Source organism: Oculina patagonica, chromosome 4, assembly GCF_052425735.1.
Source record: "Oculina patagonica isolate OP01 chromosome 4, crgOcupat, whole genome shotgun sequence".
In the NCBI taxonomy this organism is placed as follows: domain Eukaryota; kingdom Metazoa; phylum Cnidaria; class Anthozoa; order Scleractinia; family Oculinidae; genus Oculina; species Oculina patagonica.
In genome coordinates, this window is record NC_135761.1 from 46,828,118 (window position 1) to 46,854,542 (window position 26,425).

The 26,425-nt window shown below is 39.9% G+C and overlaps 1 protein-coding gene across 1 annotated transcript; it reads right to left on the minus strand.

The window, feature by feature from the left end:
* Nucleotides 1–243: 243 nt before the first annotated feature.
* LOC144652507 (bone morphogenetic protein 1-like) lies at nt 244–26,163 on the minus strand. The gene is made up of 18 exons (XM_078512529.1): nt 25,930–26,163; nt 20,834–20,986; nt 20,080–20,203; nt 19,165–19,340; nt 18,589–18,804; nt 14,961–15,111; nt 14,147–14,397; nt 12,403–12,570; nt 11,443–11,728; nt 10,625–10,746; nt 9,525–9,716; nt 8,619–8,768; nt 7,293–7,520; nt 5,795–6,037; nt 4,930–5,067; nt 3,926–4,175; nt 3,182–3,339; nt 244–1,507 (listed from the first exon to the last, which is right to left on the minus strand). The coding sequence occupies exons 1-18, from the start codon at nt 26,060–26,062 to the stop codon at nt 1,467–1,469; spliced, it is 3,180 nt and encodes a 1,059-aa protein (XP_078368655.1). The 5' UTR covers nt 26,063–26,163; the 3' UTR covers nt 244–1,466.
* Between the last annotated feature and the right edge of the window lie 262 nt (nt 26,164–26,425).

Here is a 26,425-nt window from a genome sequence, read left to right on the forward strand (position 1 = left end):
AAGATGGCGTCGAAAATCGTGGTAAGAACTTATTTCCATCTTGCATGTTGTGACTTGTACCTATTCACTGAGAGTGAGTTTCATTTTCCATCAGTTAGCAGCAATGGGAAAACGGCAAGAGAGGACGTTCAAGTACCCTCAAGGGGCGAAAAAGGTTCTTTTTTCGCTCTACTCCACAAATCGAGTCTGGAACAGGCTAGGGGTATTCCCGAAACGTTTCCCAAAACGAGACAACATTTCAGCTTAAGGAAAAAACATTTTATAGTACCTAGTGTTGGTTCCCTCCCTGTAGTTTTTTCAGTCACTTTACTGTAACTAAACTTAAGAAGAACACCTCTCTGAGACGGGCAATTGGAGCCAGACCCGACACTGTCTGGTCCATTTTAGGGCGCGTTCGTTTGGGAATATTCTGGAATAAGAATATATTCCGGAATATATTCCGGCTATTCTGCTGCTGGGAGCAGAATAGCCGGTATGGAAATCCAAGTATTTCGGAATAGGAAGAGCAGCAAAACGAACACTAATTTGCATTATTCCAATTATTCTTATTGCAGATTGATCCCAAAAGAATGCCCCCCTTAGAGAGAGTCGACTGTAATAATAATTGTATTGTCAAAGAAGAATCAAGTTGTATTAAAATACGCCAGATAAATATTTATTTTCGTTCCACTTATTCGCACAACACACTCTAGTTAAAAAAAACTTACTTATATTAAAAATAAATTGTTTCTGTTTCTCTCAGCCAACCGGAAGAGCAAAGAGAAGTGTTCCATCGACTAAATAATAAAACTTCTTGCCTCTGTGACTACCACTATAGTTTGGTGTACTCGGTTTTATAAAGAATAGCTAATCTAGACAACAAAGAAATTTAGTCATTGAGAGGAAAGACAAGAAGTTGATAAAATACTTCATTTGATCTCAGCACGAAACGTCTGCTTGTCGTTTTCTCGCATTTTCTATAATTCCCTATTTGCTTCCTTGTCAAAACACCTCGTTTGATCAAGCCCTTTATTCTCTTATACTTGTCCACTGTTTTTCGTTACTTAAAGTATAGAGAACTTTCGAGTTGATCCCTGTAGGGGTACTGAGCTGAATAGATGATATTTCGTACAACAGTGTTTATATATATTTGACTTAAACCGAAACAACATTCTAACAATATTTTTTACAGGTTAGAATGATATAATACAATAACTGAACATCCTTCACTACTCCGATCAGTCCACGATTTACCACATGGATATTTTTTGGTATTCCATAAAAGCAATGGCCCACTTTTGTCGGTTGTCGGATCAAAAAACCACTTGGTGTGTTAAAAGGTTCCTCGAATAGCTTGGAAATCACTCGACTACGCCTCGTCATTGACAAACTTTTTATGTATTTAAGTATTCCACGTGGTCTTTTGAAGCGACAAACCGTTAATGCGTGGTCTATTGCTTAAATAAACTAATGCTAAGTTCTATGCTTTATCCGCCCGAGGTGTGCAATCCTTCAACTGATAGACGACCTGTAAAATGAAATGATAAAAGAATTAATATTGTTCATTGCGACATTGAATTAAGGGCCTGATTACATGAGGCGGGCTGGCCCGGTTAGCCGGGCTGGCTCGGTTTGCCGAGATGACTTTCAGCCCGGTATTACATGAGCCCGGTTAGCCGGGCTGGCCTGGTTTGCCGAGATGACTTTCAGCCCGGTTTTAGCATGAATGATCAGAGCACGAATGATCTTAATCACCTTTTCCCGGCAATTTGGTGGTTAATTTTTTGTTCTTATGCAGCTGGATGGGTTACGTTACCTCTACATCCTATTTAGAAGGAGTAGCATTAATTGTTTTCGTCGGATATTGTGCTCGTAAGAGAAATTTAATGCTGGCCCGCTTAGCCGGGCTGGCCCGGTTAACACGATTACATGGAAAATTTTCAGCCCGGCTAGCCGAGATCCCGGCATCGCGATACCGAGATCTCGGCTAACCGGGCTGGACCGGTTGTCATGTAATCGCGAAGTTGATTTTTGTTGCGTTTAACAGACGTGCCGAGATCTCGGCAAACCGAGCCAGCCCGGCTCATGTAATCAGGCCCTAAGGTGGCTGATAATGGTTTTCAGATCTTATACTTTGATGGGTCAATACTATAACACTTTATCGATTCTCTTTACAGTAATTGTATAAAACAAATGCCCAATCATTGATCAAACTCCTTCTCTATTAACCCCTTTACCGGGAAATCGGAAAAATAATCCTTGTCTGTGACGAAATAAAAATGATACTGAGAGGTTGCTTAAATCTTCCTCTTACTTAAGACTCTAAAATAAAGAAATATTTTGAAAATCAATTAAAGATATATTACTAACCTAACCAATGCTGACTACCCAGAATACTATTGGATCATATCGTTCTTGTTTTATGTTTTTTCGCAGGGTCAACGTTTCTTCAACTGGGTATATACAGTCGAAGCTGTCGTAAGCGGACCCCTCGGGACGCAAAAAAAGTGTCCGTAACTGGAGCTGGCCGCTTACGAGAACCTTTCTCGTAAGCTGCCATTAGGGGTGTAGAGGATAGACAGCCGCTTACGGGAGCTTGCCCAGCTAACAATAACCGGACGGACGTGGATGACGACAAAACAAACACTGAAATATTGTACTGTAAAATCATTGTGACGAACGGCGATGTGAAGTTGATTGATAAAAACAAGATACGGAGGTTTCTATAGCATTTTCTTTCGGGTGCTTCTTCCGCTTACATGAGCTTAAAACCAAAGAAAAAGTATAAGTCGCAATCCGTTAAGAGAGCGTCGACTGTATTTGACGATGTTCGAAATGCTATGTTTTGGGGAGGTTGAAAAGTTGGAGTATTTGGTGCTTATCTGGACCGTTCCGTAATGCAATGGGTCCTTTGCAGCTAACGATCACATGGTACAAAATAACACCTTGCTGGAGGGCAATCAACGCTTTGGGATATTCAAGCAAAGCGACTTCAACCGGTCATGCTTGAATTTTCTTTTATTTTGAATGTCCCAGAGCGGAGCTTGCCCCAGTCCAGCATGGCGGATCAGTTTTGTACCATGTGACAAAAGCTGCAAGCTGCAAAGGGCCCATCCGATCTCTCCAAAGCGACAAACAAACAAAGCGGAATGGTTCAATTTATACAAATAAGTGAAGCAGCGTTAGGTGAACTGTAACTTACTTGCTCTAGCCTTGCAGATGTACTTGAAGCGCGTGTTACAAGGATAATCATTCCATTTACCGTCTGATTTCAGCACAGCACAGTCTTCGTCTTTTTTCCTGTATGTACCTCCATTATTAGGGTCGCCTGTTGCCCAATTCTTAAAGTTTTGGTGCGTTCTACGGAGGAACAATTGAGTTTTTTTTGTTACTGGTATAAAGCTGTCTTTAAAGTAGCGTACGCAACACTACATGTACCTATAGGTATTAGTTAACCGCATAGGGTTTAAAGGTTTATTAATGCGTACAATTTTTTACACGTCTTTTTAAAAACCTTATTCAAAATAACTGTAAAGAAAAGCATGAGTTGCTGTACTAATCAGCCTAAGTTGCAGTGGTTTCCTATCTGAGAGTGCAAGAGCCGCGTTGCTCCCTAAGTTTTCGCGCGCGTAAATTTTGACCCTCCCGCCTCCCCAGAAATGAAGCTACTCTTGCACAAGCTATACACTTAGTAGAAACTCAGTCAATTACAGACGTCCTTTGAGCTGAAGACAAATGGGCCTTATCACAGTTTTCGACGTCATTTTGACGAGTAGGCAAAAAAAGTTTTGTCTAGTTTTGCCTAAATTGTCCAGAATTCAACTTTTGTAGAAGATATTTGCCGTCGGATTCCCATACAAACACTGTAATTTCTACCCGGTTTGCCTACTCGTCAAGATGGCGTCGAAAACCGAGATAAGACCTATTGCTTGAGACTTGACAGTACCTGTCGCTCCAGGCCCATTTTCCTTCTCTTTCTAAATCATTGTACCCAATCCACATGAATGACTCGGCCAGCAGATGCTTGGTAACAAACTCTTGTTCTTTGGCGTCCGTGATGCTCAGCAGGTCGGAGTCAGAGTTCAAGCAGTCATCTCTTGCCATGTACCACGTGTGTGTGTTCATTCTCACCAGGTAACAATACACTGTGCCTGTGCCTTCCATCACGTGAGACACCCACCCACGGGGACACACAGCTAGAGACAATGGACCAGGATGTTAGTTTCTTCAGTTATGACAGACATATCCTCATCCCCACAGCCGCTTGTTTCTCTTAGCCGGCAGAGCCTGGTGCAGGAGGAACAAGTGGCTCTGCGGACACATGACTGTATTGGATAGATTTTCAACAAAGAGAATTTGAAAAGATCTAGCCAATCAAATCATGTGTCCCCAGCGCCATTTGATTCTTATGCCCTAGGCTCTTCTGGCTAAGAGGGACAAGCGGCTCTGGGGACGTGAATGGGACAAACATAACAAGATTCTTAATTTTGGATTGGCTCTTAGACTGCGTCCCAGGCGTTCCCTTTTTCCTTTCCCTTTGAACGCCTGCCGCGCAGACTTATTCCATGGTTTCTGTCGTCTTAAAGTTGGCGAAGTCGAAGTCCCGAGTCAACTTTCACAAGTCGATTGAAACCGAGGGCGTGCCGACTTATTGTTTTAGCATATCCTAGAGAGACCGATCTATCCAACAAAACGTTCTGTGTGACGACAAATAAGGGCTAGTTTAGTAAATGAGAAGATGATAAATGTGAATTCTGAGGACTACGGAATGCCTTTCATCGGATGTTTTTCCGAATCTTGCAATTTTACAAGGTGATTTAATACCATCAAATGGAATACAAGAGCCTTTAATCCTACTGGTCAGCAGCAAGTTGCTGACTAGTAGAAACGAAGGCTCTGGGAACGAGTTCAATAGTCTTCAAAATAACATATAATATCACAATGACTTACGTCTGGTAGTTGGCTCCTGTGTAGTAATGACACGTGGGATACTCCTCCACGTGAGAACAAATCCACGCCTCTCCAGAGAGGCGTCCGAGTGCAAACGGATTCGAGCGTGATTGGACACCGTTTGGAACTTTTCATCAACTGAAAATGGAAATCGAGTCAGCACGAAAAAAAGACCAACTTAAGTAGATATGTCCAGGATTGAACGCTAATGAGATGCACGTTCCTCATGACAGGCATCACAAAGTGTCCTTATTAATAAAAATTCACCAAAACACACCAAATTTTGTCAAATATGAAGTAATATGGAAATGTCAAATAACACAGTCAAACATGAAGTACTCATTAAACAATACCTGCGTTCAATCCTGGACATAAGTGAACTTAAGGAATAAAACGCTCGTATATGTCTTCCTAACGTAAAGTTCCGAAAATAACCCATCCCGAGTATAGGCCCTTTTATGGGTGAACCATACTCTCCCTTCCCCACCACCGTCCCCGCTTAACTTTCATCACTGTTTAAAAATTACTTCATGCTTTAGCGCGCACGATCTAGTTATGGTGCACTTGGGAAGTTTGGAGAACACAAAAGAAGCGTAAGATCAACTCTAGCTTCTTTAGTGCTCTCCAAACTTCCCAAGTGCATTATAGGTCGATAGTGCACAACTGAAAGCATGAACTAATTATTTTGTAACATTGCCAGTGGAAATTTACATCAAAACCGCGCCAACAACTTGTGCGAGAAAAAATTCTGGCGAAGCGATTTGCTCTCGCTATCAGCGTACATTATTGGATTATCGTGCACGCTTACGTATTCTGAATTTGTATGCGCAACTCTGCCAGCTATGTTATAATCTATTTTATTTACCTGTCCTTCCGCAGTGTCTTCCTAAAGATGGCGAATCCCTGGAGTTACCATCTCTTATCTCCACGTAATCGTAACGGCATCCTCTACCGACCTTGTATATGTCAAATCTTTTAAACTTCAGTTCAATGTAGTGTCCGCTGGGAGCAGTTATCACCCAGATGCAGTCGGCATTAGCAGGGTAGTTGCCTGGATACCCGGGACTAGACAGTGTTCCATTCGGTTCCGTAATCTGCCGTCCGCACTCTAGAAGGATAAGCTTTGTTAGCATATGGTAAAGTCAAATTCATTTTTTCGCTCAATCCGTATATCTGCCGTCCAGTTCTACCTTTATTCCATTCATTCTTTTATTCATTCATTCGTTCGTTCGTTTATTCGCTCGTTGTTTGTTCCAGTCAGTCAGACAGACAGATAGTCAGCCAGTCAGTCAGTAAGCCAGCTTGTCAGTCAGTCAGTCAGCAAGTTGGTCAGTCAGTCAGTCAGACAGACAGACAGTCAGTCAGACAGACAGTAATAATAATAATAATAATAATAATAATAATAATAATAATAATAATAATAATAATAATAATAATAACTTTATTTAACGAGGGTAAAAACACTTTACAGTTAAAAACTGAGAAACTAGTAGCCCTCATTATATTATACATAAAAAATGATAATTGAAAAAAATAAATATTAAATAGAGTTGAACTTAAGAAATAGAGAAATGGTCGAGACCAATGTATGATTCCTTAAGGTCGGTCGGTCGGTCGGTCAGTCAGTCAGTCAGCCAGCTAGTCAGTCAGTCAGTCAGTCAGTCAGTCAGTAAGTTGGTCAGTCAGTCAGTCAGTCAGTAGTCAGTCAGACAGACAGACAGAAAGACAGTCAGTCAGACAGACAGACAGACAGACAGTCGGTCGGTCGGGAGGCAAGTATGTAGTTAGACAGTAAATTATGTGCATTGTGCTTGGCTCATAACTCGTATTCTTTATCATTCCATTCAATTTAATTGTCGTTAAAAGTATTAATCTTTATTAAGGTAAAAGCTCAAATTAAAGCCTGATTATACGAAGAACAATTGTCCCTGGTGGGGGAGGGGTACCTTCTCCCCCGAGCAATCTTTTACGGAGCATTTATACGAGAAAAGCTGTCCCTGCCAGCCGATCCTAACCCGGTTCAAAGCATGTTTTGGACGTCAGGACTTGGCCCTGGTAGACAAATTAAAAGTAGCCAAAGTATTTACATGGAAAAAGATGGCTCGCCCCTTATGGCCACCCTGCCTTCTAAGTGAATGGTCTCTCCCCCGGCCAACTTTGTGATTTCTTATAAAACATAGTTCGTAGCTATTTATAAAGAAATATATGAAAAGCTCTCTGGACTCGGGTTGCTCGGTATTAGGAGCAACCCTCATACTAGGGACGCTTTTTCTTCATGTAAACAGGCCCTTATACTTCCAGCTAATTTTACCTTACGTTAGTTAATTTACCTAATCGTGTCGGGTCTTTTATTTTAATCTCACCTGAAGGCCGAGCAGTTGTTCTGACCGTCACGGCCTTCGAGTCCCATCTAGCATTGAACCCATAATAACCTCTGTTTCTATTTGAGTGGAACTTAACAAGCAGGATGTTGGAGCTGGATTGGAGAACAGGCGGGATAACAGTGCCACAGAACTTGCCGATACGACGGGACGAGTCAGTTTGGCCATCATACACCGCTACAAAGTCATAGTTACACAGTGGGGCGGAGCCTGCAAGACCAAAAAGGGATGAAACAAATTGTATGGTATGACAATATTGCTGGATAGCTTTGATTTGAATGGTCACACAACAAGGTCTGATCTACATGCTTCAAAGCTAAAACCTCCTTTCACAACATAATGAACAGTACTACATGACCGGGGGCTCTCCCTTTAGTTTTCTTAAGCTTTTAGGATCTGAAAATGGCCGCTTTGTGATCTGGGAACACAACACCGCCAAAGGTTCCACAAAGTACCACCGCTGCCCATTAAATGGCCACACCCTAGGATTTCATCAAAAGACGTTACACTTTAAACCACCTTGTAGGAAAATACTGCCAAATAGTTTTACATCAATGATCACAAACTAGTGTGTCATTTACAGACTTAATAACCTTTTATAGCACAACTAAAGTAAAGCGCGCGTTCTGATTGGTTAATTTAGCGTCTACTATTTGCCCATGGGTGCACGCTGACGTATGCTTCAACCTGTGCGCGCGCGCTGATCTGTTGCGACATGACATAAGAAAGTGCCACTACTTTACGAGTTTTCTCGATTTTCCTGTGAATTTAAAAAGCTAAACATAAGAAAAACCATTTCTCCATAATGCTGAAAGACTTTGAGGTATAATGCAAGTTTGAAATAATTCAAAACTTTGTTTTGTTTGTTTTTTTCTTTTAGGTTTTCGTCAGCGTTTACGCGAGCACTACACGCAATTTTTCAAATAAGCGCGCGCACTTTTACACAAAGAAACTTTAATAAATATCCTAAAAGTTGTGCTATAAAACAAATGGTAAACGTCATAGCGTGCACTATTGAGTTACAGATGCACTTGGGAGGTTTGCTAAGCACTCAAGAAGCTAGAGTCGCCCTCGGCTATCGCCTCGGGCGACTCTTACGCATCTTTCGTGCTTAGCAACCTCCCGCGTGCATCTGTAACTCAATAGTGCACGCTATGACGTTTACCATTTGTTAAATAGATATAACCAAACAGTATCATATCCTCTGCTCTTTGCCCTGTGCCGTTGCCCACCTGGCCTAGCCATAACACGATACCTCCCTACGAGTTTTTATCTGATCAAATGGATACTGTAAAATATGTGACCCACCTTCAATATTTAAAAATAAGAACCTAAGAACAACTCTTTGTCCATGAGACACTCGGATGGTCCACTCACAGTCCATGGCGTTAGGATAACGTTTTGGAAAGTTAGGAGAGGTAAATCTACCAGTAGGCGCTTCGTACGTACTGCTACAAGCTGTGAATAGAGAACAACAAAAAAGACATAAATCACTTGAGGAAATTCTCCAGTGAAAAGCGAAAAACGTCAGAGAACAACATGGTGAGATTTAAACGGACTATGTCACTGTTTAAAAGCGCGTTTGGCTGCGGATGGTACGGATGGAAATGGATTGCAATTTGAAAAAGTTAACCAACTTTTTCAAGTTGTTTCCGCGCACCTTTAAAAGAACGCCTTTAAAAATATCGATATTTCTAGCCGAAGTTTGATTTCTATCCCAAAATAAAGGTTATATCTTCCTTAAAATGTTCAAAGATATTTTTTGTGTGGGTAAATTTGCCTACCACTTGTTGCAGAACAGTTTAGAACAAAAATATGCGAATTCCCCAAGACATAGTCCCTTTAAAGCCACTCCAATTCGAGGGATTGGTGCTGTCACTTTAACTCCAGTTTCGGTAGCCCGACGTCATTAGAGGTATAGGTGCTATCCCTTGACGGGATGCTCGTCAATCGCAGGTTTAACACAGGATTTCGTCACGTTTCCGTATCAATTCGCCGGCACCTATTTTTCCCTCTGATCTTGGTGGAGAAAGGTAGCGTAAGAGTTAAATGTCTTAGCACTCGAACCCGGACCGCTCAAACCAGTGTCCGACGCACTAACCATTAGGCCACCGTACCAGTCAAATTACAATATGAAAACTGGACCTGCTTCGACGGCAAAGAAGGGCATAAAAATGGCATAAAAAAGTCATTGAAAATTTATTAAATACGTACAGGCAGGGCATTTGATCTCATTACACCTCCTCTCGTCCAACTCGTTCCCCTGGCATGGTAACCCTCCGTTGCGTGGCCTGGGACTATCACAGCGTCTTATCCTGTGCTGAGTACCATTGCCGCAGGTCTTATCACAACTGTTCCATGACGTCCAGGACGACCAACCACCATTTATTGCTTGGTCTACCTGTGCTGTGGGTGGAACAGCGGATCAGTTAGGTGAGAACAAACTGTTTGGGTATCTTTAAAGCAACAGGTTAAGTTGTTTTGGGGGTATGTATATGAACAAATATTGCAAATACAACCCTAACGACAAACCTGCAATGGGCGCCAAAAGTAGTTGAGACAGTTGGTGGGAATGAGTGCTAATTTTAGTATTTCTATTTTTCCATTTCAAATCCGATGTAGATTGTCAACCGTCCCCCCTCTCCCTTTTCAATGTTGTACACAAACTGGAACATGCTAGTCATTAAGAAAAAGTTAGGTGACTTCAACACCAGTGTTTGTCCACTTCTGCCTGAAATATCAGACATTAGCCTAATCCGTCGCCCGGGAATAAGGCCGATCGACTACCTGCCCCCCCCCCCCGGGGGGGGTGGGGGTGGTGGTACTCCATATAATGGGCTATACGGGGAGGCTCCGCTCGAAAGGGGTACCTCAGGTATATAAAAGGGTAGGGATTTTACAAGTTTAGTCAACGAAAGGGAAAGGTCATTTAGGTTTTTAAAACGGCCTTTAATTTAAATATTTCGAACAGATGCAATTTATCGCTGTATTATTTCGATTTATAAAGCGTTACTTGAAAATGACAAGAAAACGTCATGTTTTAAGTCTATACCATGACTTTCAGGTATATGAAAGGGGTACCTTTTTCATTAAAAGGTATTCGAAAGGGGTACAATTTCTGGAAAAAATGGTATATAAAAGGGTAAGGGGAAAGAGCTCGGGGCGGAGCCTTCCCGTACAAAACTTTTTCGGGTACCTCCCGGGCTACCTTCCAATTAGCTAAGTGCGAATCAACTGAAGAAACAGCGTTGGATTGGTAAAGCAGTTTAAGTTTGTACACACTGCGGACCTATCTTTTTACTGTGGTGACTTACTCGTAATGCTTGACGCATTTCTGGCGCACAAGTATGTTTTGTCCCAGCCGTCCTTTCCTCTCTTTGCGAACCATCTCATGCACGGTAAGTTTGGAAGTCTGCCCGAGTACGACCACACGAACCTATCGACACATACAGTGATAAACGTTTGACATTGACAAGAAAAGACCATATTCTCAGACAAGAGTGAGTGTAACACTATTATTACCACCGTGATGTCACGTGAAGACGCTTTATATCTCAAAACACAATGAATATTACATATTACTCTATAATGTAATTTGGACAGGCAAACCGGTTGAACAACTTTACGAGATTGGGAGGGGCGTGGTGAGATAGGGGCGAATCAAGCGATTTAAAACGTTTAAGGTTGTGAACTGCATTTGAATGCAAATGATTTGAAGTTGTTTGGAATGATATTCCTTGCGCGAGTTTCTATTTCAAGCTATGCTGTTTCCATTGCAGCCTTAACAATATTGTCTCTTGTACGTTTTGTACAGTTTTAAGCTTAGTTAATTGTTGTAATTAGGTTTGTAAATGTCCACAAATATTTTGTTATTCGTATATATTAATTAGGTTATAATGAGGTGTCCACGATTAGTAGAGGGGACGTTTCCTCTCAGCTACGGTAATGTTGGCACGATAAAAAAGTTATTATTATTATATTGTTTTTGATTTTACAGCGTAATTTTTCTCACAAACTCCCTGGTAGGTACACCAAACCACCTTGTTTCGATAACATGTTCTTCCTCTACTTTCTGACGCAAACAAGACCGTATAACAGGTTGACAAAACAGATCACGCTTTAAAGATATTACCTGTATGGAAATCCAGAGTTTCGTGGAAGACACAGATAATTATCGTCCCACAGGCCTCTTCGACGGGTATCATCGGGCACGTAGATTCGTGTACATGGCATGTCACGATTGAGCGGAATTTTGTCGAACCAGCGCATCTCAAGCTGCCTCTTGTCCGCAGGAGTGCAAAATAAGTAATCTTTCCAAGCAAAGTAGTCAAGTCTCTCGAATATCCGCACACATATCTCGTTTAAGCCCGGTCGGATTTTGGGACCGAAGCTGAAGTCCTCAGGGAAGCTTGGCCATTCTGCGGTAAGCGAGAAAATGAAATATCTATTTTTAGCAACAACAACAACAACAGTTCATTTTAGTATCCCTATATGTATCCATGGTGTTACTACTTAATTACATTGTATTAAAAGATGTTATAATTATATTACGTAAAAAACGTAACCTGTCGGCTTAGCATAGAATCATAGATAAAGGAGGTGGTAGTTCTACAGATAAATGAATCAATACTGTTAAAGAACAACAGAATTTTTAAATCGTTATCTAAACTATTAAAGTGGTGAAACCTTACACTGTTGTGATGATACAAGAGAATAACAAATGGACTTTGTTTGCAAATATTTCCACCAGGTGCAGATTGGAACTTTTCAAAGACTTTTAAAAATAACGGCATTTCAAAAGGAATAATTAAGGTGTCTAAATGTCGAAAATTTTGGTTCAAAATCCCTTAAAAAACTGCAAATGGTTGTGACTAAGCACGCTTGTCGTTATTAAATCGCAAGGAAAAAGGAATCACCGAGTTCGTTAAGGATGGTTTTCACTTGCGTAAACGTGTACGCAACGCGTTCATACATTGTCATTAATTTTTTTTCACGCACGTAAACGCAGGTAAAAAATCACGCGTAAGTGGAAATTCAGCTTAAGGAAGAATTGACGATGAGATTGCATGATTAAGAAACTGACTTGACATACCAGCACACTCTTGTGAGTTACACGGCCTTCGTTCCAGGGACTTGCCGTCACAGTAAGCGCCTCCGTTGGACGGTTGAGGATTGGTACAGGTGCGAGAGCGAGTTTGAATTCCACCACCACACCTCCGGCTACATGTATTCCAAGGAGTCCATCTTGTCCAGTTGCCGTCTGCGAAGAAAGTGAAACAAAATTTACACAACGTAACTCGGAAATTACAGCATATATTGCGGTGTGATGCCTCGCGCAGTGATTGTTTGATTTGCGGTGCATAATTGTCCTTAATATAATATCCAGAGGTGAATTCAATTCTGATTGGTCGAGAAGCTCGGACTATGCCGCAATATTCACCGCGCTAGGCGGTGAATATTGCATCTGAAGGTTTGGCTACCAAGCCATGCCACGTTTGCCATCCAGGCCAGTGAACATGGCGGCATTTGCTGAATGAAAATTTCTCCCATCTAAAAGAAACCACTCCAAATCCTGGATATTTGAAACGTTGGAAATTTTGCAAATTAACTATCAAGGCTTTTGGATCGAAAATATTTTCAAGAGATGGTTTTCAAGGCATTAGAATTGATCGTCAACATGGTGGTTTTGGACATCGCACACGGCCATGTACTCAGTCAGATCGACTGTCAAAACATTATTTAGTTCTCTTCTCACCGGAGCTAGTAATTTCGAGAGGATTCACACAACTGCTCAGAAGTCACCAACGATTAAACAAAGGTACGGCATATCTATCTTTTTCGTAGTGTTTGTTTTGTTCCGTTTAATTGCTAAAACTTGAGTGTAAATTATGATTTCAGTCGATGAATTTAACTGGTTTACACGTATGCAAGCGTGCACTTGTGTTTGTTGTTTTCGTGTTTTCTGTGTTATTTTGCAGTTTTTGATATTCACCTCTGAAAATTATACTAAAACAATTATTCGCCTCAGGCTCAGTGATTATTGTTGAATAATTGTTAATTACAGACTGCAAATTGTCCAATCATGGCCCGCGATATGTAATAACTGAGCATCTTAATATCTACGATAATTTGGTCCGTGTCGTAAGTGAGTTAAAGGTCTCTTTTTTCTTCCTTTTCACAAGGACCAAGGCACTTCGCACCTGGTCCATAAAAAGGAGAGAATTGCCGTGCGGATCCCAAACTCGGTTAAAGGGACTATGTCACGGATTCAAACAGATTTATGAACAGCCAAAATTTATATTTGTATCGTAGAAAACCTAAAAATAATGGTCCTTTTTTAATAACAACTGCTATTTTAGAGCACTAAAACCGTTTAAAAAGGCCCTATTCTCCCTGAGGAGACATAAATATCTATTACGATTGGAGAAAGAGTTATTACTTTTGGTTTTGGTTTTACGAAAAGCAATTAAAAACCACTCTAGAGATTTGTTTGAAGAACAAATAACGCAATCGAAAAAATTACCGATCGACTGACTTCTTTCAGAGCGCACATGCGGGATTAAATATATTAGCCCCTTGGTAAGACGAAAACAATTCAACGGCGAACATGAGGTTTCTATTGACTTAAATATTTAGCTCGCGTCTTCACTTGTTAAAAGATAGAAATCTTAATCTCCCAATTAAATTGCTAAATATAAACAAAGACAATTTTTTCTTTTCCCATTATAGAAAGTAACTAATAGGAGAATGTTTTATTTCCCTGAGTTTTTTTTACAAGCATGGCTGTTAGCCAATCACAGCATGCTTTTTTTAATTAGGTGTTAGCACACACATACCTATGGGTTGTTGATCCTTAGTAGCGCACAGGTAATATGTCTTGGCGCTCCACGTCGGGTCACGAGGCTCCGTCCATTCCAAACAATTGCCTCTTTCTTCATAACGTGGCGCTTGCGTCAACCATTTAAATTTGTAAATTCCGTCGTGCGGCCAGCACAGGTAAGATCGCTCCCAGCTCTCATTATTGGGTTTCGTTGGCACGTTAATTTGGATGCATCTCTTACCTCTTATGGGTCCTTTGTGCCAGAAGCTTGAAAACACAAGTTCAAAATGCAACAAATTAAATACTAAATATAATTTTGCAAATTAATGAAAAACATAAAGCACAACGTAAAAGTCTTTAACTGTACCTAAATACAGGCTCAACTTCCGCAGCTCAAATGTGAATTATTTCATATACTACACATCATTCTATCCTTTCACGGAAAAATAAGAACTCACAATTGAACTTGCTCTCAATGTGTGCCTTCATAGCTCAGTTGGTAGAGCATAGCAACGGTATCACAGAGATCACAGGTTCAAACCCCGTTGAAGCCCTGAATTTTTTTCAGGCTTTTTTTTTTTTGCAATTTCTTTAATTGCAATTTCACTGCGAGGATCACTTCTTTACTTTAATACTCCTATCCGCAGTTCAAACAAGACTTATTTCCTATATTACACGTCATTTAACTGTCAAGTTAGGACAACATAAACTGATTTGTAGTTTGAATCCCGTTGTTTGAATTCCTAGTTTGATGTTGTAAATTTTTCTTCAGATAACCGCTGATACTTTGATCCGATAAGAACCAAACACAAAACTGAGCCTGCTGTCACCTGAGTGAGAGAGATTTCTTGTCCTTGCGGTAGCAGAGATAGTTGTCTCTCCAGCCCAAGGACTTGGAATGAAAAATTCTTAGACAAATTGCATTCCTTCTCATAGGTCCACTGTTTCTCCAAATAAAATCTCGTGGGAAGACTGGGTAATCTAGAAATATAAACCGCAAAACTTTTAACAAAGGTAATTACAGTAGACATATCTGAAAAAGTGGGATGGGGTGGTGCATTACATATCAGGTAATTTGATTGGCTATGTGTATTCGGGTATTTTCTGATAGCCAACAGTGACGTGCATGTTACCAGAATTCAAAATTTGTATCTATGCATACTACCACTCTTTTTAAGTTAGAGTTACAATAACGGTATCAAAGACGAATTAATGGCCAATCATTAGTGAAGAAGATGTGCTGATATTCTTGACATTACTGGTTACCACAGAAACACCCTTAAGTTAAGCTAACAACTCAATAGTGCTTCACATGGAATGCAGTGCTTAATTACCAAGCCTACGAGGATTACGCTGACATCAGAGACACTGCTGGACGTTATTCTAACCAACAAACCCAACCTTTTCAGGACTAGTGGTTCTTTCAACCCAGAGATAAGTGACCACCATCTTATTTATGGTATTTTAAAGCAATCTGTATTACAGCATAGGCGAAAGACCATCACATTCAGAAGCCTGAAAAACGTGGATGTGGATCAGCTTAATGAGGACTTGGCTAGCGCTCCCTGGATTGTTGGAGAAACATTTGACGCCATCGAGGACCAATACGACGCATGGAAAACTATTTTTGAAAGTGTACTGGATAAGCATATGCCGAAAAAGAAGATGAGAGTTAGGCAGAAAGATGTACCATATATGACCGAAGAATGGAAAATGGCAATTAGGAACAAAAGGAAATATGCACAAATGTTCGCCCAAAACCGATCTCTAGAAAACTGGGAGTTGAAAAGGAAATGGCGAAATTTGGCAACTAAAGAAAGGAGACGTGCTATTAAAGCCTACTGGGCCCAGAAATCGGAAGAACTGAGGAAGAAACCGAGGGATTTCTACAAAACCTTCAAACCATTTCTAAGTGATAAAACCAAAGAGGAGACAAAAATTGCCATCAGAATTAACGATCGAATTGTAACTAACCAGAAAGTAGTGGCAGATGAGCTTGGTGATTACTTTTCAACCGCTGCGAATGCCATTGGAGGTGCACAAGTAATGCATTTAGTTGAGAAAGACTTTGAAAAACACCCGAGTGTCGAGAGCATTCGGCAAGCTTATCAAGGCCTTCAATTTGGTTTTAACGAAATTGGCTCCGGTGAAGTGGAAAACGAACTGAAAATTCTTAAATCAAACAAAGCTACAGGGTGGGATGGAATCTCCCCGAAGATTCTAAAGTTAACTGCCAAAGGTTTAGCACCATCCCTAACAAGTCTCTACAACAGCATTATTAGAAAGGGAAATTGGCCTAACACGTGGAAAATGGGAGAATGGACTCCTGTTTTCAAGAAAGGAGATAAAACCGATCCGGGAAATTACCGACCTATAACAGTACTGAACTCTGTTGATAAAGTATTTGAGTCATTACTTTCCAAGCAAATCATGGAAACCATGAATCCACATCTATATCAGAAAATGTCTGCCTACAGAAAGACACATAGCTGTGAAACTACGTTGATAAGGCTAACTGAGGACTGGAAAATGGCTGCTGATAATAAGGAGTACGTGACTGTTCTATCCACCGATATGAGCAAAGCTTTTGACTCATTGCACCCTGCACTAATGATCCAGAAACTTAAAGCATACGGCTTCTCTGAAAGAGCACTAAATCTTTTGCGATCCTTTCTTGAGCGTAGAAGAAACAGAGTCAAACTACAAGAAGCGCACAGCGCATGGAAAGAACAAAAAAGGGGGTGTCCACAAGGCTCCTCCTTCGGGCCTCTTCTCTGGAATCTGTTCCAAAATGATCTCTCGCTACATAGGCAGTCTGCTAGTCTATTTATGTATGCTGATGATCACCAAATATACGCCAATGATAATGATATACAGAAGGCCGCCCAAACTCTTAGGAGAGAAACAGAGGCAGTGTCACAGTGGTACAAGGAGAACCTACTGCAAGCCAACCCTCAGAAATACCAGATCCTTACCCTTGATCCACAACCTTCCAAGAGAACCCCTGAATATGCACTGAAGATGGAATTCGATGGTCATGAAGTCAAATCATCGGAGTATCTTAAAATTCTTGGTGTAACCATCGACAACAAACTGACATTTAGTGAACACATTAGTGATATTTGCAAGAAAACGAGTTGTAAGGTTGGGGTGTTAATGAGACTACGTAATCTAATTCCATGGTCTGCAAAGTTACAGCTGTACAAATCTAGTATTTTGCCTCACCTTACATATTGTGATATTGTATGGCACTTTTGCAAATCATCCGATAAGAAGAAAATGGAGAGAGTTCAAGAGCGCGCACTCAGGGCAGTCTTTAAATCCCAATCGGAGACCTACAGTGAGCTACTGAAAAGAGCAGGTCTACCAAGTCTGTACCAAAGACGTCTACAAAACATTGCCATTCTAATGTATAAAGTAAAACACGGACTTGTGCCCACTTATATAACAGAAATATTTAATACAGCCCCGAAACGATATAATCTGAGGAACGCTGATTTTAATATTCCACGTTTTCGCACAGTACATTATGGAAAACATTCTTTACGATATTTCGGGCCTTATCTATGGAGCAAACTAGACCACAGTGATAGAGAAAAACATAATGTCACGAGTTTTAAAAACAGTATTTTAAAAAAAGACCTCACCCGTCTTATACAAACTGAGTGTCAATGTGACATATGCAGCTAGCCGATATACATTTTTAAATTTTTAATTTTTAACTCTTAACTGCAATTTTTATCTTTCACCTACTTTTATGATAAAATTTTATATTCTATTGTAATTTATTGATTTATTTATTTATTAATGTATGTAGTACGATTCTTCAGTTTTTCTTCTTCTTAGAATTTAAGTGTAAATATTTTAACTTTAAATAGCTTAGATATATAATAATGTAAATAGTGTCCACAATTAGTTTTTTTTAAGCTAAATACTTCAGACACTTTAATAAAGTATTTCATTCATTCATTCATTCATTCATTCATTCAACTCAAATCGAACTGGCGGACCTCCGTTATTTATTAAAACCAACATTTCCAAATTCCAATACGACCTGGATAGAGGAGCAGCATGAAAACCAGCTAGTGCTGACGTGGCTTATTCTCTCTATATAGTAATCTTTTTGCGTAATGATGGGGGTCTTAACAAACATTAAAACATTCTACTGAGCGGTTTCAAAGCCACCTTAAATTTTCGAAATGTTAAGGGGGCTCGGAGCCCCTGTGTAGAAATTGTTGAGATAATCTAAAAAAATATTGCCATGTAGCTCGCTTGATTGGGTACGATAACCAACAAGCAATCCATTCAGGGAAAAAAATGATATCTGTATTTTTTAGCGGGCGTAACATGTGAAAACTATGCTTCCAATTTCGAATTCGTGCATGACTGGAAGTAATATAAAATGTTTACGGACAGAAAATAAAATTCAATTTGTATGAATAAAGAAGATTTACAAACCTGGGCACTTGTATAAGAGATTTGCTTGTTTGATGTCCAAAACACTCAGATGCGTGTTTCCAAACGTCTTGACGTTCGGCTGCCGTGCCACTATGGTCGGTTGACCGTTTTTAGAAAACGCCTTTGCACCATAGTGCATAACAGAGAAGTAGTCGTATTGCACACCTAAGCTGTCGATCTTTCGGTTGCTGTACTTATCAAACGCAAACTTGAACTCTGAAAAAAAAAATCATAAATATAGGATACGAAAGGCAGGCATTGTACAAGCACTAGACTTCAAATCATTCCTTATTTTCCCTCGAAATATGCATACACGACCCGCGATCGTTTAGCGGAAGGGGCAACGGAGCCCACACGGACGTTCCTGATTCTTTTTGGGTGATTGTATAATTGACTGACTGACTGACTGACTGACTGACTGACTGACTAATTGATTGGTTGATTGATCGATCGATCGATTGATGGATGGAAGGATAGATTGATTGAGTTAGTGAGCTACTGCCAATTCTACAATCTTTCTTCTTTCTTCTTTCACTGACTATTGGAATATGCAACACTTCACGATTTGAAACTTACTAGGCAAAATATTTTCGTCTTTGATTTCAATGTAGTTATCCCTGTCAGGCCTGTTTTGCTCGTGCCAAAAACCAATCAAATGTCCCAGTTCATGGACCACAATCCCATGATGCGCGCAGCCTCGACCCAGGGATGTGGTCTGTCTACCGCCTGCTCGGCCAACATCAGAGTTGCACCTTCATGGAAGAAGAACAAACCAAGTTAGCGCGTAGTAAAGCGAATGGATTATCAGAAAATAAACCTAATTTTCTTGGCCGTTTCATCGCAAGGCACTAAATGACACGAGTCTTCCACATTAAACACGAAGGTGAAAGAGGCTTGGCTCCTCCCACTTTCCACACCATATTATTTTCACTAGATGGGGTTTGCATGTATATGCTTGAACTTCTCTTATGACCTGCAGTTTGATTTCTGTTTTAATTATTATTTTTTTTTTTTTGCAAACTGGGGAATTCAATGAATGAAGCACCACTAAAAGTGTTGTCAGCTAGCGTTAGAAGATAAAAACACTTCTTGGCGATCTACCAACAGGGAAAAGAAAAGTTAGCTACGTGCTTGCTGTTCTTGGATACACGGACAGAAAACAGTGAACGAGTTTTATTCAACCAAGCTTTGACTAAATATGCAAAGAGTAGATGGTTTTAGCCTGCTTAGCATGCGCCTGTGTAGTTTTGGCGCGTATTTGGAAAATGCGAAAGGCGCGCGCTCAAAAACTACACAAGCGCCTGCTACGCATGCGAAGATGGTTTTCACTCACGTGACAAGGCGGCCATATTGGTGGACCAAACAGTACAAAATGTTTGTGCAGAATTTCCATTAAAATAGAATTTAGTTCCCAACAGAGAGAGTCAGTCTGTTGTTCTGGTACACCAACATGGCCGCCGTGACGTCACGTAAAAACGATCTATAACTTACCCTTCGCCGTAATAGAATTCCACATAATCAGATTGATTTACTCTTTCTACAAATTTAATACAAGTGTGTTTTTGCCATTCTGCCATTGCATCCTTTAGAAGCTGACGAGTTTTGCTGCTTTCAGCTGAAATGCCAAAAAAGGAAAAACAAGAATCTGATTAAAAGCACTCAAAGGCTGCATGTCTTGGTAGCAGGATGCGCTGCTGAAATATCGCATGATGACAAAATAATAGCGTCCGGAAGACTGAAAAACAAGCTCGTTTCCGCTGCTTCGTCGCTATTATTTTGCTATTATTGCGTGAGATAAACCGCCACCTTTCCAGGCTAGGCAGTTGTGAAAGACATACAGGAAAGCGACGTTTTCCTCTGCTGTCGACTGCAAACCTTTTCGCCAAGAGTAATCAGGAGTTTTAAAAACATTTTTCATAAGTGGTTTCCGATGGTGTAAATTGGCAACGCTAGTCACAAAAGGGACCGTTAGGCCGGGGGGCACTCCTATAAGATATGAGCACCATAAAGCCCCTTTTCCCTGGGTGGGGGGAGGGGGAACTGCCGGTAACCGACTTTAATTGAAATCCCTGGCAATACGAGTTTTAAACGGCCGATGGTATTTATTTTATAATACAGATTATAAATCTTCCTGTCACCATAATTGATGATTGATAACTGTTAAATGAGCAGTGCTTATAAGAAAGGAGTCCTGCTATGCTGCTTACGTGCCCAGCTTGTTAAGCGAAAGTGACGTAATACTTACGGATGCTGTAAGCTATGGTGTACGGTATAACCCCCCCTGGCCACAGACTTGTCCTGTCTCGTATGGGGGCGGAGCCATCAACTCCTGTCACTCCTACATTTCTTCTTGGGATTTTCATATCCACTTGCCACAGGCGACCATCTTGATACTTTGCTGCAAAACAAGGCAAACCAAGCATTAGTTTATTCGGTTGTGCAGGATGATTGGTGTCTGACTGTCAACTAGCTTATGCTAAAGTGGCTAAATGTATGGCTCCTCTTCTTCATCGATTTATTTATTTATTTATTTTGCCACACAAACAAAAAAATATAATTCTGAAGAAATAGATAATACAAATCAATATACAAGATAATAATTAATATACAAGACTACAGTATAAGATTATTTAAGATAGAAACAAAATGGCGAGGGAACCTAATAAAAAACCACGGGGCTTGTAAGCTTAGGTTCCCTCACAAGAAAAACAGATGACTGGTTCATGTACTGAAGTAATGACAAGACTTAATAGAAGACAGAGTTAATAGTTATCAATAATATATGCTTTAAGTTTTCTTTTAAAAGATGCCAGTGGTGAAGAGCCCGAAATTTCAGGTGAAAGCGAATTAAAAAATTTAGGACCTTGAAAGAATACGGAGAATTGTCGGATATTTGTTCTACATAATGGTAGACGAAAATAGTTTGCATGCCTTGTGTTATAACGATGGATTTGATTGTTGATTGTGAATATATTCTCAAAATTTTGAGGGAGAATAGCGTTTTTAGACGAGAACATAAACTGACCCAAGTGGAATGTTTATGTAGGTTAAGGCTCCCTCGTAGTCTTCCTCATGCCCCCTTATAGCCAAATATACAAACAAATATTGTAATTAGAACAGAAACTTGTACAAAATCCTCACTGGTAGGAGGATGCCCAGTTGAATATTTGCAAAGCAAGAGGAGTTACTACCCCATCGCTTTTTCTAAGAAAATATCCCGGGTATAGGCAGCGCTGCAGATCAATTCCCAGTCTTGTAACTCCGAACGAATTGGTGAGTTTTTGCAGCGCTGGCCAGGCCTCCCATAGGGCTGAAAAGTATAAGGCTCAAAGGGCCAAGAATTTTTTAGAGGAGGAAGAAAGGGTTCACTTTCACCCCGACCTCCTTCTTCTTTTCTTCTTAAAAATAACAAAAAAAAAAACAAAACCTTGAAAAAGCCTAATCATACCAGCCCAGTCACAAAAGTACAAATAACAATATAACGAGCCAATCAAACATCGAGGCGGTGTCAAGTGCGGAAGAACTTGGTTCTAGTTTCTGCGTCTGGGATGAAACACCAGTGTGATACCATTCAAATGAAAGCTATTGAGCAGTACTTTCATGTGGTTTTGTTTATTATGCTTTACAAAGTGATTCTACATTTGGGTCTCCAGATGAACCCTGTTGCATAAACAAATGAAAGCTACTACTGAGTAGTCTTTCCCTGTATCTTGTACAAAAGTCTATATGTATCTTGTACAGAAGTCTTTATAGTTAGTTAATATAAGTCAATTGTAAATAAGTAAATAGCAATTTCTATTTTGAATTTTTTGTTATCAAATATTGGCTTGGCAAAAAAAAATTACCTTGTCAAAAAAATTCGAGCTTAAATAAAGTTTATGATGATGATGATGAGGTGCAGAAAGTGGTGAAATTTTTCCAATGAATATTTTAGCACATTTCCGGGTTAAGTAGATGGAAAGAGATCTGTAATTGATTCTCGATGTCGGTTGCAAATATCCGATTTTCTCTCGTTAACACGATTAATAAAAATCGTGAAATGAATTTTGGCAGCTTAAACGTTTGGCCGTGCTATCATGCGATCAAGTGATAGAGTCAAGTTCCAAGCATTTCTGGAAATCATTCAAATCACCAAATGCTGTTGCCAATTTCTCTTTAGTTATCGAACATCTTCCAATTTTTAAATATGTCACTGTGGAAGATGCATGGCAGAACTTTTGAATTATGATGTAATAAACACTATGTTTGGTTTCTCAGTTTGCATTTTAGTTTTCGTGAACAATTCCATTTTAAAAAGGGCTGTTGTTGACAGACGCAATGGACATCAGGCCAAGAGGTTAGCGTGATTTTCTTGAACGTGACCTTGAGATAAAATTTGCTAAAGCGTGATCGAAAAAAAGTTGGACATTTTCCTACACGAAAATCCTGTAAAACGTTTCACCCGCTCTGTCGGATCTAGACCTGAGACAAAGCGAAGAGTCTTTTTTCAAACTACCGGACATTGTTGTTATTACTTTTGCTTGTATTTTATTTAGCTTTTTGGAAAAAAGACTTATTTTATTTTAGTGTTGTTACGCGAGGAATCTTTCTGCTTTTGTTATTTTTGTTTTGATAAAACTTATCAGACTTGAGGAATTTCCTCGATGGAAGCTGACAATACAATGATAACACCATTATAAGATAGAGTGAATTGCTGCAATTTTTCAAAGATTGTCCTGCAGTTCAATCTTGAGTAAAATCAATTTCTGTGATTATCCTTTCTTACATCGAGGCGCCGTTAAGTTTTTTTTTAAATGAAGCTGAAATATCTGCCATATAAAGAAGAAAACTTATACATTTATGAGTTATTTTTGGCGGGGTTTTATATTCCCACTGTATATTCTTGCAAGTGGCCTTTAAATATCGCTGCTGAAAGAACATAAAGAAATAATAATAAATAACAAAAACAACGGTAAAAAACCCGGCGTTTCTGTGAAAAGTAAAATGTTCCATACACAATTTCTACGCATTGTTAGTGTTGTAATAACTGCATCCGAGTGGTTTCGTGAGGCCAGGTTCTTGTAAAAATGATGTCTTTATTAAACACTTTCGCACTGGACTTAAACGTAGTGTTAGTTCCGGCTTTGAGGGTTTTAAAAGGCTTTTCCTTTTCCTGTTATGGCCGGTGTATAAAGCGTCCATAAACAATACAATTATATTTATTGGCAGACGTTCTTATTCCCTCGCAAAAAGAGAATGCCGCTTTATAAACGGCCTCCAAAGAAACCGCTAAATGCGACTGTTAAATGGCTTACCGCAATGCGCGGAAAACCAGTTGAAATGAAATATCAAAAGTAAACAAAGCACTTGTAAATAAATAAACAAGACTTGTGCGTGTTATGAAGGTGTAATCTGCTTACCGAGATCGCCTCGCGGACCGGAAGTCATTATGACGTCATTGTCTGCTAGAGCATCGAAGGAATGGTGTTGATTAATTGATTAAACTGCAGTATTGCTTAGTAAATGAACGAAAAGCTCTTTTAAAGTCAAGACACATGTTCTTTTTTTGAATAATCTATGTTTTAGATTTGATAGCTTGAAGTGCTTCCACCTCTCAAGTACACAGCCAACGCTAATCAACGCTAGTCTCGCTTCTGTTACAGAAATCTTCTCAAACTTTAATACAGAAGGAGTACACTGTTTTGTAGCTAAAATTATGACATTTCTAAATGGTAGAACTATTAATAAACAAGGCTAAAACAAGCTGTTATGAGGCAGACAATCAAAACTAATATAATCCGTCCGTGACAAGGCGTCGAAATCTTAAAAAGCTCTTCACTCAACCTTTACACTTCAGATTGGTTTCAGTAGCATGTCTTGCGAAGGGCGTCTCTGTACAGCCTAAACCTGCTAAACGTTAGTACGTGGGCTCCTCTCACAAACTCCCTCACTAACATTGTGTGTGTTTTCGCAAGTTTTTTAAACTTTAGACTGCAAACAGCCGGTGTTCCTTCCTGAGGTGCTACGAGCAAATTATGCAAGTTAGGTGAGAAGAGGAGGGAATGGGGCCCCGCGTTTCTCATTCGTGTTTTCACAACAGAAACTTGTCAAAAACTTGACAACATTGAAAACCTCTTTCAACAAATTATTCTAGAGTTGTACAGCGAGCATTAACTTATCTAATGGATATCCCAAGAAAACGATCTTACACGATAAGAGCTCTGTGCTCTTATTTTGAGGTCGATGTCGTTTCCTTAGCCAAGCGGAAACGAGAAAAAACTATAATACTTTCTGCTGAAACGACGATCGAATTTTGAATTTCTTGTGGAATGTTTTTGTGTTGCCTGAACGCACACTGTGCAGTCTCGAACCGGTTGTAATATTTATCATATTTGGTGAAACATAACCCAGTCGGAATAATGTTGATATAACTTATGATAGTTTACACATTTGGTAGCGTTGAAGGCTTCAATCCCCACAAGAACTGAACGCAGATACCTTTCAATTCTCTCCAAGTCATTACCATAAGCCCTGCGAACATTTTTGACACGATTTAATCTGTATCCCAAAGAGAATTCCCGGCGATTGAATCGCTCCCAAGAGAATAACCCTTGCCCGGAGCCCTTGTTTGGGTTTCTCCCGGCCATGATTTCACTGTGCAGGCAGCGATTTTGACTTGTTATACGTTTGTTTTGTTTTTAATTAGTGGTATTAGTCTAGTACACTGAAATTAAAGAAATTAACAGACCACTTTTGTCCGCATGAATGAGTCTTAGGTAATGCAAAGCATGTATGATAAATGACAACACTCCCGGCGTAACCTTCGATTTAAATGGATTTTAAATATTTCACGCGAAAGACCTATCAAGAAACAGTACAATGAATGAAGTCTTTTTATAGCTACAGTATGTTCGAACGATGCTCACTAACCCTTAACCAGATATCCAGAATAATCAATTAGATTATAGGGTTAAAATTATGAGACTAATATTTTTGGACATGATATGCCTGTACACATGCTCAATGCTTTTCTTCAGCAAAGGGACGATTTGTGTTGAAATGCGAGTTGAGCCTATACCACAGTAATGCCTTGAAGCTCCTCGGTGATTTGGGGTAAAAAATATGGTTCAAGTGGTAAAAACATCTGAAATGGAACTCATATAATAATGAGGATATCACATAAGTACACACAAGGCTTGCGTAAACGGCAATAATTTTCGCTAGAGAGCAGAAAACTCAAAGCCTTTATGCGATACCGCGTTGAAAAATAAGTTACGCTAAAATATTCGTTTACTTTCACGGCGTTCAACATAAAAGAGAACGAATATTTAAGAGAACGGGAAGAGAACGGGAAAGCCTTACCGTAATGTTCGTTGACTCTGGCTATCTCATCAAACGCTGCAATGCGTTGAGTCGCTACAGGCGACATAAGCGTTCTGTTAATCAAACTGGCTATTAAGACGAAGCGAAGTAAACCCGATTGAATCCCGGCCATAGCTCACACGCGCCAAATGTAGTTTTTGAGAAATTCGTGCTGTGATTTCTCGTCTTTATGTAAAACTCTCAGTCATACGTCACACGGGAAACGATGAGTTGTGTCTGTACCGCAAAAGGCGATGTCAGCTAACAGATTAGCTTGACAGGAAACTCATAAATGTAACACATATCTAGACCATATCGGGTAACAGCCATCTTAGCCGCTACGCGTGACGGGAGCGTGTAAAAGGCCTGTTTTCATAGCTTATGGCGCTTGCTTCAGAGGGTTGCAAGCCTACTTGAATTGTGTTTTGTCTATGGCGGGGGTACAGCCCAGGACAACCCACAGAATTCTCGAGATATTTTGTTAAAGAATTGTCTC